The sequence below is a fragment of the Eucyclogobius newberryi genome, unplaced genomic scaffold, assembly GCF_026437365.1.
Source record: "Eucyclogobius newberryi isolate DKJ021-1_F unplaced genomic scaffold, fEucNew1.0.hap1 SCAF_8, whole genome shotgun sequence".
Taxonomy (NCBI): Eukaryota; Metazoa; Chordata; class Actinopteri; order Gobiiformes; family Gobiidae; genus Eucyclogobius; species Eucyclogobius newberryi.
The window spans coordinates 5,049,304-5,062,806 of record NW_027316500.1 but is presented as its reverse complement, the minus strand read 5'-3'; the positions used below and the strand labels follow the sequence as shown (position 1 = coordinate 5,062,806).

General features: G+C 40.9%; 2 protein-coding genes across 2 annotated transcripts; both read right to left on the bottom strand.

Annotated features, from left to right (window-relative positions):
- Nucleotides 1-1,143: 1,143 nt before the first annotated feature.
- On the bottom strand, nucleotides 1,144-7,259 carry LOC140351096 (peroxiredoxin-like 2A). Its single transcript, XM_072436758.1, has 7 exons — nucleotides 7,177-7,259; nucleotides 4,936-5,141; nucleotides 3,586-3,759; nucleotides 2,764-2,852; nucleotides 2,547-2,687; nucleotides 1,762-1,926; nucleotides 1,144-1,676 (listed from the first exon to the last, which is right to left on the bottom strand). The coding sequence occupies exons 2-7, from the start codon at nucleotides 5,111-5,113 to the stop codon at nucleotides 1,581-1,583; spliced, it is 843 nt and encodes a 280-aa protein (XP_072292859.1). The 5' UTR covers nucleotides 5,114-5,141; nucleotides 7,177-7,259; the 3' UTR covers nucleotides 1,144-1,580.
- A 2,379-nt stretch (nucleotides 7,260-9,638) lies between these two features.
- Nucleotides 9,639-12,746, bottom strand: LOC140351424 (peroxiredoxin-like 2A). Its single transcript, XM_072437263.1, has 6 exons — nucleotides 12,734-12,746; nucleotides 11,102-11,284; nucleotides 10,427-10,518; nucleotides 10,214-10,354; nucleotides 9,952-10,116; nucleotides 9,639-9,880 (listed from the first exon to the last, which is right to left on the bottom strand). Exons 1-6 carry the CDS (start codon nucleotides 12,744-12,746, stop codon nucleotides 9,785-9,787), a joined length of 690 nt encoding a protein of 229 aa, XP_072293364.1. The 3' UTR covers nucleotides 9,639-9,784.
- Between the last annotated feature and the right edge of the window lie 757 nt (nucleotides 12,747-13,503).

The following is a 13,503-nucleotide window of genomic DNA, read 5'->3' as shown; positions in this document are numbered from 1 at the left end:
AAAACTAACCTTATGTCTTTAACTGACACTTAATGGTTTCAATTGAGATATATTTTTGAGTAATTTATTATTTTATACTTGGGCAACTACAAAACAGGGAAAAAAACAAATGCATAAAAAAGAAGAGATAAGATGAAGGCTTTCTTGTAAATAAAGATTGTTTTTTCATTTAATCCCAATTATAATGTATGTATGTTGCATTTTTGTACAGTATGGCACTCAAGGGGTGGCTCATAAAGATATTAATTTGCGTCCTAGAATGTTCCACACACTGACATTGAACTTGTGTATCTGATTGAAGTGCATGTATTATTATTGATCCAAAGTAATTTCAAAAACATGCATTCTTATTGCTGTAGCTTTGCCAAACAACTTAAGATTCTACTGGTTTTGATAAAGATGGCACTACATGCAACAGGGTAACAAGTATTATCTAGAAATGATTTGATACTTTATTTGGGACCAGCACTCTCCAACTGCAAAACCAAAGTAAACTGTGACCCTAAAGAGGATGTTAGGACTTCAAACACACTCAGAATAATCTATCTTCATAATACTTTAGAATAACTGAATAGTTTTAAACATATTTGATTCGTTTCACCCGGTTAAAGGAGCCTCATTGGTGTACTAATTGTATTAAATGTATGAGTGGGCTCTTATATCACTTGCAAGAACATGTTTAATTGTTCAAATAAGTAAGAAATGGTTCTATAAAAGCTTCTCGACTACCGTTTTGCTGAATAGAATAAGCAAATATATGTTTTGAAATAATTTTGACATTTCTTTCACTTTAAAAACGTCAGTTCCCATCAGACATTCACAGGAAACAATGAGTCCTAAACTTATTGTTGTAAAACTTTTCACAGACTAACACCAAAAGGTAAAGTTAGATAGAAAGCCTAGAAAAGAGACTCTGAGACCTGACAAGAACTGCAGTAGTTACCCAAGAGTCAAGACCAAATCAGGTTTAAATGAGGAGAACTGGGCTGTATTCATTCAGCCCCTGTAGAGACCTATGCTTCTTTACTGACCCCTGTATTTAAATATCTTTCACACTTTGCTTTACGAGTTCATGCATCTTCAGTCACATGAAACACTGCGTGGAAACACTGTGGTTGTACCGATGTTAATTTATTGACTTTAGGCTTGTAATGAACACAATATCACCATCACAGACACAGACATCAGCAGCTAGTTCTCCCCAAAGTAGCACGAGTCGCTGCCACGTGTGTCCGAGCATCAAACCAGCTCCTCTACGCAGAGTTTAGAGTCCGGTTGTCATTATAACACACTCGGCAACGCTTCTGCCTCAAAGACGGAGACGAACCGCAGACGTCTGAGCCACAGGACAGTATCTGCTCGACACAAATGTAGTACAGTTCTGCTGAGGTAAAACACATTCACTTCTTCTTTCTGCAATTCACAGTTTGACATTGACATTAAATGTGCGTCACAAAAGTTAAGTTGATATTCTCGCAAAAATATTGAACATGCATTAATGTATTGTAATTGTTAACCGTTCCGTACTTACGTATTATAAAATCTAACATTCTAATGCCCTTTTAATTTAGTACAAAACATTATTTCTCTGGCACGATTTTCTTCACCGCCTCTAGGATGTCGGCGATGTCGACTTTATCTCCAAATTCTCTCTCTCTGTGTTCCAGTAGAATTCCCTACGGAACAAACGACATTGATTTACACTTCAAATAGATGTAATTCAAGCATTCGATTAAGTATTAAATGTGTTTCTTTATATACCTGATTTCCGGGCCCGATGACAAACACTCCTCCCAGGATGAAGCCCTCCCCGTTCATGTTGCCCTGGTAACCGGACCTCCACGCGCGGATGAAGTTTTGCCACACGCCTAGACGGATGAAGCCCAGCCCCCCCATCCTCCTCTGCAGCGGCCCATAGAAGTGCTTCTGAAATGTCACAAAGAGGATGTTAGATGTTGTCAAGTTATTGAAGAATAAAAAACATGAACCAACATGAAAAGTGACAGTTTCCAAAAAATGGCAGTGGACAATTAAAGCTACAGGTGATTAAAACTTAAGACCTTTTAAAGTAATGCGTTTTTGGTATAATTTACTGCACATAAATAAATTGAATAATAAATAATAGATTTTCTGTAAGTAATAGAAATTCATACACAATAGGAATATGTTGTTTTTTCCCCCAGACACCAGGCATGTAAACTGGTACTGATACATTTAAAGGAGCTATATCTGATTTTTTTTCAAGTAATAATGTAAAATCTGTTTTGCCCAAATACAGATGTATTGTAAAAGTAGCTATTCGGGTGAAAATTATGATAGCTCTGGTCTTTAAAAGTGTTGAAAAGCTCTTGTATAGTCGTGGTGAATAATTAGGATGCTCAGTCCAAAAAATACATTTGGACAGCTGCAAAAAGTTTAAACTGAACTAGTTCTAGTTTTTATGAAATGTCTGTAGGACTAAATTACATTTACTACTTCTCTGCAAAAGGACATTACGCCTAAATAATTGCACTCTTTTCCATTTTGACAGGATTTCTCCATTGGACCTTTTCATCGACGAAAATGTCCCCAGCGAAGTGCGGTCTGAAGTCCTGGATCTCCGTGCCGATGTTCTCCTTCACCACGGCAACCAGAGGGACCCCGCGCTCCTCAAGCTGGGGCTTCAGAGAGGACAGCTCAGCGGCCTCCTGCGCTCACAGAACCATTTATCCACCGGAGTGCTTAATTCACCTTTACACTGTGTTTGTGTCACTTCCTGTTTACCTCTCTGCACAAAAATCATCCAGGCCGCCGGACGGCCACCACCACCGCCCCACTCTTCTGCCACAGGCTGTTGGCTTTGATGACTTCGTCTTCCAAAGGGGAAAATAAACGTACAAATGTGTATTTATTTTTCCGGCTTAAAGCTTTAAGTTCTCATGTTTTAAAATGATCACTTTGTTTGGTGGGACAGAATCTGTAGTTAAAAAATAAAGTTTACAGTTTAAAAAATAAACTGTTGTTTCTTCAGAAAAAGCAAAAAAAAAAAAAGTTTAAAAAATAAAGTTGAAACAATTTACGCACAACTGACACATTTTTATTTAAGTTTTAACACTCATGTAACAAAATGGAAATGTTACTAGCCATTTGTCAAATCATAACTATTTTGTGATTATAGATTTTCTTATGGTTTATTATACAATTGTGGCATTACATCTTCTGCACATGTTCATCAAGTTAAACTGTATAAACATCAAAAGGATCAAACTGGGAAATAAACTTTTAGTAAAATCTTAATATAAATCAATGCTTAATAAAATGCATAGTCAAACTTAACCTGTGATATGCAATTTAACAATTACACAAATTAAAACAGCAAATTTACAACATTTTCTCGTGGAAATCAGTCCTGTTTCTACTAATCAGGCAAAAGACATATCGTTCCATGGAGCCAGAATAATATAGAAAAGGAAACAAACCACTAAAGGCTTGGTCACTACTGTAAAACGCTTCCTCATATCTCCAGTGCAAGTATAAATATTAACAGGGCTAATGTCATGTGATCATACAGAACTGTGCCATGTGTCAGTTCAAACAGGGACTCACCAGCTGTAGTAGAGCGCAGGTTAGCGTCTCCCAGGTAGTCCACAGAAGCCGTGTCCACTTTGGGCAGGCACAGGTCCGTGTTGGCCAGTAAGATCCCTGCTATGGCCGCTCCCACAGCCCCCAGACCCAAGGACCACATCCCCATGTCCAGCAGCTCCACGTCCAGTCCTGACACTGCAGACAAACAGAAATGTGTAAGTGACATGAATGTAAAATACAAACACATTATGATGCCTGCATTGCAGTACTTTGTGTCTTTCTAGGTGTTGAAAATGTATTTAATTATCTCCTATTATTTTACTCTTATTATACTGTGTCCTGAAATGAACTGTATTAATGCTGTGCTTTTTGAGAATGTCTGCAGGAGTGTCAAGGCCAGCCGGCTCTTTATCTGCCGGTGGACATCTGTAGCGAAACCATTTGTGTGGAGTAAAACTGGAGCACCAGTTTCACTCCCTTAATACTTTCTCACACACAAGCGCTCATTATTTGTATGATGTCTTTATTTTATCTTATGTTCAAAGTTGCCTTGGCATTTGTCCCCCCTCCCCTCAGGCTCAGGCAACTTTGTTTTTTTGTAACTATGGGCGTGAAAAGTTTAATAAAATGCGAGAAGAACGGCCAGAGAGCTCAGAACGAGCAGGGAACCGGCCCTGGACGCAATTGTGACTGAGTCGTTATCTCTGACCATTTCTCCTTGCAAGTAAATAGATTAATCTGTCTTGTCTTTCTTTCCTTGCAGTGTTTTAGTTACTGTTGGGTCACCAGCCCCAACACTAGGCCTTCATGAAATGCTTTGATTAAGCTGTAGAATGGTCTTTGTGCTGCTCTTTCCAACAGCAGTAAGATAAAAAACTTCTGTGTCCTTGAGCTGCCACTCATCAAATTGACCTTGTGAATATGATATCTCTTTTCGTAAATTCTAATTAAAATCAAGTGTTGAATTTCTGCAACTGCAACAAATAAAAATGCAAATACTAACAACTACGCCCACACTAGGTACATGCAGTAATCTCTCTTCTCTTCCCGGGGAAGACCCAGGACACGCTGAAGACACTATGTCTCTCGACTGGCCTGGGAATGCCTCGGAGAGAAGTGCCTCGGGTGAGGGAAATATAGGATCTCCTACTAAGACAGCTGCCTCTGCGACCCGGCCCGGGATAAGGGAAGAAGATGGAATTATAATTTGGTTCAGTTCTTCTTCGAAAATAAGTTACTAAATTACTCCCTAAATTAAATTAAATTATATGAAATGTTACCCGGACTATTTAGGTTTAATTTGCATAGTATCAATATATGTTTGACTATGTGTTATTAGGTTATTTGGTGTGGCATTCAAACGGGTCTTGCCTGTAGAGGGCCTGTTTGGGTCAGCTCTGGCTCTGGCCTGACTTGAATGAAACAGAGCCAGCGGTGCTCTTAAAGGAGAAGGGGGGAGTACAGGGGGGAAGCCGGCACCCCCCAAGCACAAGGCAGAACAGGGAATAGACACTCTCCCCTTTGTGCACCGGGACAATGCCAACAACATGGGACCTCGCACTAGCCTCAAGAGTGCACTGAAAAACAGGAGAAACATGCCTTGTCATCTGATTTAGCCATAACAGGAAGTAAGTGAAATACAACCTAACATGTGGACTTGAATAACTTCTTTATATTTGACTTGAACACATAAAGACAGTTGGCTGAGTCATGGCAGCTGTGGCTTACCACCACCAGGTGTAGTATGTTTTGTACACTGACCAAAACATGTAAGATGCCTTGTATAAGGTTATAGCAATAGATTTCCACCTGTGGTCCCAGGGCAAGTTGATGTTACAATCTAGAAATCTGAATCTAAATTTAGATTGTTACTTGACCTCAACATCTTACATATTTAACTTTAGTAGAAAAAGCTTCAGTTGTAGTCATCTGGACTCAGTTTGAAAAAGTAGACGTTTCGACTCTCATCCAAGAGTCATTGTCAATAACAGAATTTAGGTCGAGAACTCCGATATTAATACTGTTCTGTGGTAAGACCCGCCCATTGGGCGGAGCCTTCCTGAAGTAGAAAGAGTTGTTTGTTTCAACAGAAACTCCCCCCTTGTATCTACCTCTACACAAGAGGCTTTATCAGCACAGAAGAAATACAAGTTCAGGACCTCAGAGTGCCGTGCATCTCCATCTTGAAGCCTCTAATCACTCGTTTGAAGACGGTGAGGTGAAGGTTTTAAGCAGGGAGAAAAGATGGTTTGAAAGAGGAGTCAAGGAAGCTATTTTTGTTAAAAAAGAAAGACCTTCTTTAAACAGAAATGGAGGGCTAAGGTTTAATCTTCCTGTTATTTATAATGGGTTACTGAACCCCTGGAAAGGTGGTAGAGGACCAGGACATTTAGATGCTAATCAGGTACTCAGGGTGGTTGAGCCAGGGTCTCACAAAGACAAAGAGGATTCTAATAGCCCATTAAGATTCTGAATAGGTTAGCTCGGTAGATACAAGGGGGGAGTTTCTGTTGAAACAAACAACTCTTTCTACTTCAGGAAGGCTCCTCCTAATGGGCGGGTCTTACCACAGAACAGTATTAATATCGGAGTTCTCGACCTAAATTCTGTTATTGACAATGACTCTTGGATGAGAGTCGAAACGTCTACTTTTTCAAACTGAGTCCAGATGACTACAACTGAAGCTTTTTCTACAATGGAACACGCCTGGACGAATGAGGGATTACACCGACTTACATATTTAACCTTACACATTTCATTTAATATGCCATTACAAACATGAGAAATTCACCCTCACACACACAGCCACATACTTTCCTCTACTCAGGCATACATAGGTGTGACCTGTGTGACCTGTCCTGTGTGACCTGTGTGACCTGTGAGGAGAAGCTGGTAAAAAGCACGTTAAAACATTATTATTATTATTATTATTATTATTATTATTATTATTATTATTATTATCAGCACGTTAATATGGTCAATAAAGATAGTCTGGAAAATAATAAACTAATATAAAAATAGTGCCGCCGCTGCTGCCGTCACGTGCTGTCAAAAAATACTTTTACGAACTGCAGTCATAACAAAGACAGAGCCCAAAACAAGCTGTGACAACGGGTAAAATGGTTGGTGTGTGTGAAATATGCATACTTTTTACGTGTACATACGTATATAATATAATAGATCCATGGTACACACCATGATAAATAAGCTAGGCTTCGGGGGATTTAAACGAGGATAAACATTGCATGACCTTTGACCGCGCAGCCTCAGGTGCGCTCAAATCCTTATCTAACCAACAGCGAACCTATTTAGAGCTACTTTTACGTACTTCTCGCTTACAAATGCAAATGTTATGAATACCAGTCGTGTGTATCCAGCCAAATAATGACTTTGTACAGAAATTCCACCGGTTCCTTCGCTCTCTAGTCTAATGGTTGCATAATAATGCAGTCTTTATCTGTCCCGTGTCATTGTCAGTCGTGTTTAACTCGTTAGCTCGATGCTAAGTTAGCACAGCTCCAGCGCCGACTCAACACAGCGTCTCAAGAGCGTTAACTATAAACCCCGGGGAAAGACGCGACTAAACACCAGGTTTGCAATAGAAAATCTCACCAGAATAAATGTAAACTCAGCAACTGCTCCGACGTGACTTCTGTTAAATATGCGAGTGCGCAGGCGCAGATGCAGGACAAGGACGACTAATGGAGAGCCAACGCTGCTGTTGGTGTGCTATAGGTGTTACCATGGGTGCTGTGCTAGTGTGCTATAGGTGTTACCATGGGTGCTGTGCTAGTGTGCTATAGGTGTTACCATGGGTGCTGTGCTAGTGTGCTATAGGTGTTACCATGGGTGCTGTGCTAGTGTGCTATAGGTGTTACCATGGGTGCTGTGCTAGTGTGCTATAGGTGTTACCATGGGTGCTGTGCTAGTGTGCTATAGGTGTTACCATGGGTGCTGTGCTAGTGTGCTATAGGTGTTACCATGGGTGCTGTGCTAGTGTGCTATAGGTGTTACCATGGGTGCTGTGCTAGTGTGCTATAGGTGTTACCATGGGTGCTGTGCTAGTGTGCTATAGGTGTTACCATGGGTGCTGTGCTAGTGTGCTATAGGTGTTACCATGGGTGCTGTGCTAGTGTGCTATAGGTGTTACCATGGGTGCTGTGCTAGTGTGCTATAGGTGTTACCATGGGTGCTGTGCTAGTGTGCTATAGGTGTTACCATGGGTGCTGTGCTAGTGTGCTATAGGTGTTACCATGTGTGCTGTTAGTGTGCTATAGGTGTTACCATGTGTGCTGTTAGTGTGCTATAGGTGTTACCATGGGTGCTGTGCTAGTGTGCTATAGGTGTTACCATGGGTGCTGTTAGTGTGCTATAGGTGTTACCATGGGTGCTGTTAGTGTGCTATAGGTGTTACATGGGTGCTGTTAGTGTGCTATAGGTGTTACCATGGGTGCTGTTAGTATGCTATAGGTGTTACCATGGGTGCTGTGCTAGTGTGCTATAGGTGTTACCATGTGTGCTGTTAGTATGCTATAGGTGTTACCATGGGTGCTGTTGGTGCAGGTGTTACCATTTTTGCTTTGCTAGTGTGCTATAGGTGTTACCATGGGTGCTGTTGGTGCTGTGCTAGTGTACTATAGGTGTTACCATGGGTGCTGTGCTAGTGTACTATAGGTGTTACCATGGGTGCTGCTGGTGCTATGCTAGTGTACTATAGGTGTTACCATGTCTGCTGCTGGTGCTGTGCTAGTGTACTATAGGTGTTACCATGGGTGCTGTTGGTGCTGTGCTAGGGTACTATAGGTGTTACCATGGGTGCTGCTGGTGCTATGCTAGTGTACTATAGGTGTTACCATGGGTGCTGCTGGTGCTATGCTAGTGTACTATAGGTGTTACCATGTCTGCTGCTGGTGTTGTGCTAGTGTACTATAGGTGTTACCATGGGTGCTGTTGGTGCTGTGCGAGGGTACTATAGGTGTTACCATGGGTGCTGCTGGTGCTATGCTAGTGTACTATAGGTGTTACCATGGGTGCTGCTGGTGCTATGCTAGTGTACTATAGGTGTTACCATGGGTGCTGCTGGTGCTATGCTAGTGTACTATAGGTGTTACCATGGGTGCTCTTGGTGCTGTGCTAGGGTACTATAGGTGTTACCATGGGTGCTGTGCTAGGGTACTATAGGTGTTACCATGGGGGCTGCTGGTGCTGAAGCCTAATGTTCTCTCAGTGTTTCCCACTACAGGTTCTTAATGGTTCATACTGAGACTAGGACGGGTAATCCTTGTTTGAATTATTTTAATGAATGCATTTTTGGGAGAAATGCCTCTGCTAATCCAAAAGAACTGTTTAAAGATTATTTAAACTTACTTTTAAAATAATGCTATAAGTAAAAATTATAATTTGCTGGTAAGTAAAAATTATAATTTTTACTACCGATGTATTGCTCAGCTTGTGGGGGCACTCTTATCTGCTCTGTTTGGAAACACTGAATTAAACTCACAATAAAGTTGTTGGAGAGATAACTCCGGACTGGATGGACTGTAAGGTGCTGGTTCTGTGCCTGCAGAGCACTAGTTGAGGCCAGAATGGATGCTCGGAAAAGATGAAAAGACAAGATGTTGTTGTTGTTGTTGTTTTATGGCGGTTGGCATCCAATTGTTGCATTACCGCCAGACTTTATTCCTCAGATGTGCTTTTCGGTAGCTTTATTAATGCTCACAAGTACACGCACACACAGACTTCATAGACACAGATATAGATCGCTTCCTCCCTCATATCAAAGCAAAGAACATTGTGCCTTGTGGTGTCACCAAGCGAATAGGACAAAGTAAAGAACGTCGGTGACATCATAAGACACTGATGTCATAAGCAGTGATGTCATAAGACACCCTGTGGTCAACCCATGAACTACAGAGCATAGAAACAGGGGCCACGGGGCCTTTTGTATTATTTATTATTTCTGATTTTGTTATCAAAGAAAAACTTGCACCATTACAAATAACAGAAATATTAGATGGACAAAAACAATTATTGAACTCACTTCAAAATTGAACTAGTTCAAAAAAATTGCATAATTATTATCAAAAAATAGCTCAAAAATTGACATTGCATTTTCTTATTTAAGTAAACTTCTGGAGGGGCTGTATAAATATGTGTAAAACTAATTTCTGGCCTGGACACAAATTGAATCGTGCTCTGGCCACATGTGCTCTATAAAGGTCTATCTGTCCTTCTGCATTTTGCGGACGGCTTTGAGGACTGCTAACATGTTGACTTTATCCCCAGACTCCTTCTCTCTGTGCTCCAGGAGGACGCCCTGTGAAACGGCACAATCATGACAGAGACTCAGATAAAGCAGGGCCCGTGGGCAGACAGAAGACACCTCACCTGGTCTCCTGGCCCGATGACAAACACTCCTCCCAGGATGAACCCTTCCCCTCGCAGGTTCCCCCTGAACCCTCTGCGGTACGCTCGCCACACACTCCGCCACACCCCAATGCGCAGAAATGTAGAGAGGAACATCCATCGGTGTACAGGGCCATAAAACTTCCTCTAAAAAACGCAAGGTTATTATTATTTGTTTTGTTTTTCATTTTGATTAGTAAAACCTTCAAATATGTTTCTAAACTCTCTTGTTGAGTGGACACACCTGCTGGTCTACATAGACCTTTCCAGTGAAGTATTTCTTGAAAGTGTCTAGTTCTTTGCCAATGTTTTCTTTGACTACTGCAAATAGAGGAACCTCCATGTCCTGCAGCTGGGGCAGGACAGAGGACAGCTCTGCAGCTTCCTTGTTCAGACACAAACAGAAGTATTAGGCAACCACAGGGATGAACAAAGTTAGAGACTAAAACAAACAAACCTCTCTGCACAAAAGTGAGCCAGGCCGACGCACCACCATCACCACTGCTCCAGTCTTCTGCCACAGAGCCTGTGCCTTGTAGCGCTCATGGACTGAAATGTACAGATACAGAGACATTTAAAGAAACATAGTTTATACCTTCATAAAATACACATACAATGAAAGTATACATTATAACATAATATGTAATGTAACCAAAGTGTGAAACACTGCTGGTTTTCTTCTCCGCTAAGCTGCACTTGTAACTAGCTTTAATTGTTGGAATGTAGTGAGCTTATGGCTTAAAGTCACAAGTGTGACTCATAATGTGTTTGCGCTTGTTCAATCAATAATCATAAGATTACTTCCCAAATTGAGCTCAAAACCGATAGATTCCTTTTGTATAGTGTACACACACACACACACACACACACACACATACATACATACACACACACACACACACATACATACATACATACACACACACACACACACACACACACAGATCCTACTTCTTCAGTATAATCATTAATCATTCAGTATAATCAAAAGACAATGAAACAACATTTAAACAAAAGTAGACTTTAGCCTATTTCTAATTAAAGAATTTACCTTTCAAAGTATTGTACACTTAAAAAAAGTCAACATCATCAAGATTTGCTTGGTGATTGCTACATGTGTTTTCACAGTCACCTCCTCCAGTGGTCTTGAGCTCCGTGTCCTCCAGAACCCTGAGGTTGGCCCATGCTGGTTTGGTTTGGAACCAGTTTGTGATGGAGCTGAGGAGCTCAGCCACAAACAGACCCACTGCCTTCAGGACGGCCCCTGCGGTCCACATAGCCCCTAGCCCACTCTGAAAGAGTTCACCAGATTTAGCTACAAGATTGGATTTGACAGTGGCTTAACTAGCTGATTATTCATTACCAATTGGTTCAATGTCTAAAAGTGAAAACAATAAGTAGATATTATATAAGATATATAAGTAGTATCTAATCTGAAACAAAGAGCGCTGATACTCACAGTGTGTGGCTCACAGCTTGTGCCAGAAGAATGTGATGTGTTTTCAGCAGCCTCTTAAGCCCCTTCAGCTCAGATCAGGCCAATCACACTGTGTTTCTCATGTGTTTGGTCATGACAGAAATCCATGGTACAGCAGAGTTCATGATGAACTGGACACTTGGGCTTCACTCCAGGTCAGGGCGGGAGAAACACACTTTTACATTTTATTACTTTATTTCCTGCTTTGCAAACTTGGAACGGTCATAATCTATTTAGTACATTCAGATATCATAGAAAAGCAACAGCAATGTTTATGAGAGAGTCATGTTGAGGCTGCCCCTGCAGATCAGTGAGAACGTTGTTTTTCATGCATCTTTATTGTATGGAGAAGCTATAGTTACTTCTAGTTTCCTATGTTCACTTGTTCAGAGCAGTGATGTTTTTGTAAGTGCAGAGTCATGAGCTGATGTGATGGCGCCATCTGCAGTCCAACTCTTTCAGTGTAGGACAAACCCTTCAGAACTTACAGAGTTTAGAACCATTTGTTTGTGCAATTCTCCAGCAGTGGTTCATGTCCTGCGGTGTTTCACACATTGTATTTGTTTTACAAATATGTTGATGTGTGTTTTTATTACAGCAGTATTTGCAGCAGTCATATAATGGTAAAACCTTTTTGTCAATCAATACAAATATTTTATGGCCAGTATTGCAGAGGGCAACAAATGAATGGCTTTATATATTAATATTATGAAATGTTTACAAGCAACAACAGAAGATACAGCGTATGAAAAGGAACAGTGATAAAGGCTGCAGTACATTAAGTAGGCCAAAGGTGTGCAGAGGTCACCGATACCAGCTGACCCTTTGTCACTGGTTATTGACAGCAATGTTCAGATGATTCACATTCTGCCCCTGACAGTATATTGATCTGGTTTGATTTATTCACAGCAGCTTCAGAGAGAAATGTGATGAGGACCTGAAATCTGCAGAGAGCTCTTCATTCACAGCTGGTGCGTACCACATAGTTCATCCAAAGATAAGTTATTTCTGTTTTTCTGTGTATCAAAAGCTCCCGGGGGTTTACTTTGTGATTTTATCATACAAACAAACATGCCCACAGGTCCTCACTGTTTCTGTTTTGGGGTGTGCGTAGTATCAGCCAATCACTGTTCAGCATCTGCGCCCCACCTCCTGCCCAGCCTGCTCTGCACTGCTATTGGCTGATCAAAGCAACACCTATTGGTTACTGAGACTGGTGAGTAAAAGTGAGGTAAATACTGCCAATTTAAGAGATTCGAATTTAGAATTTCTGACCCAAAGTGTTACTTCTGACAGTCATCTTACCTTACAGTGTATACATGTACATTGTATTTAATAGTAACAAATCAAAATGTCTCTTTATAATTTGTGACTCGCCAGAGAAGATGGACTGTCTCACATGTACTCTGGTTAAAAATTGCATTTATTTACCACAATTTATTTCAAAATAGTGTTTATAAAGAGCTGAAACAGGTTTAGAGCTAATGACTTTTATGACTAATAATTTGATTTTCATTCAAAATTATATATTATACCTTAGAATCTAGTATATATTTGGAGAGAAAGACTTTCTAAAGCACAGGATGAATGCTAATGATTATGGATGCGTGGGATCATGTAGTATGTCAAACATTAGCCCTGTTACGTACCGGCTGAGCTCATATTAAAGCGCTCACACTGAAGGCCGACACACTTAAGTGTACTATGCTGCACTGTTATCAGGGATCTGAAATGAGTATTTTCATATGTTTTTCTAAACGTGATGTAACCCATTTATATACATGTGTACACATGGAGCTAAATCTGCTCAGGGCGAGGCAGCACAGGCCCCTCTTTGTCACCTCCACAGGAATCAAATATTCCACTTGAATGTGTACTCAATCACAATAATCAGCATCTCAAAACGTGACAATTAGAAGTGTCCTAGTGTAGGAGTCTGTGTCAGTGAGTGATCAGGGTTGATCAGGAGGACTGCAGGCTGGATCCAACTTCAGCTGCCGCTGCTGTCATCTGGATGGAACTGGTTGGTGACCAGCGCTGGGCCCAAGGTAAACTGT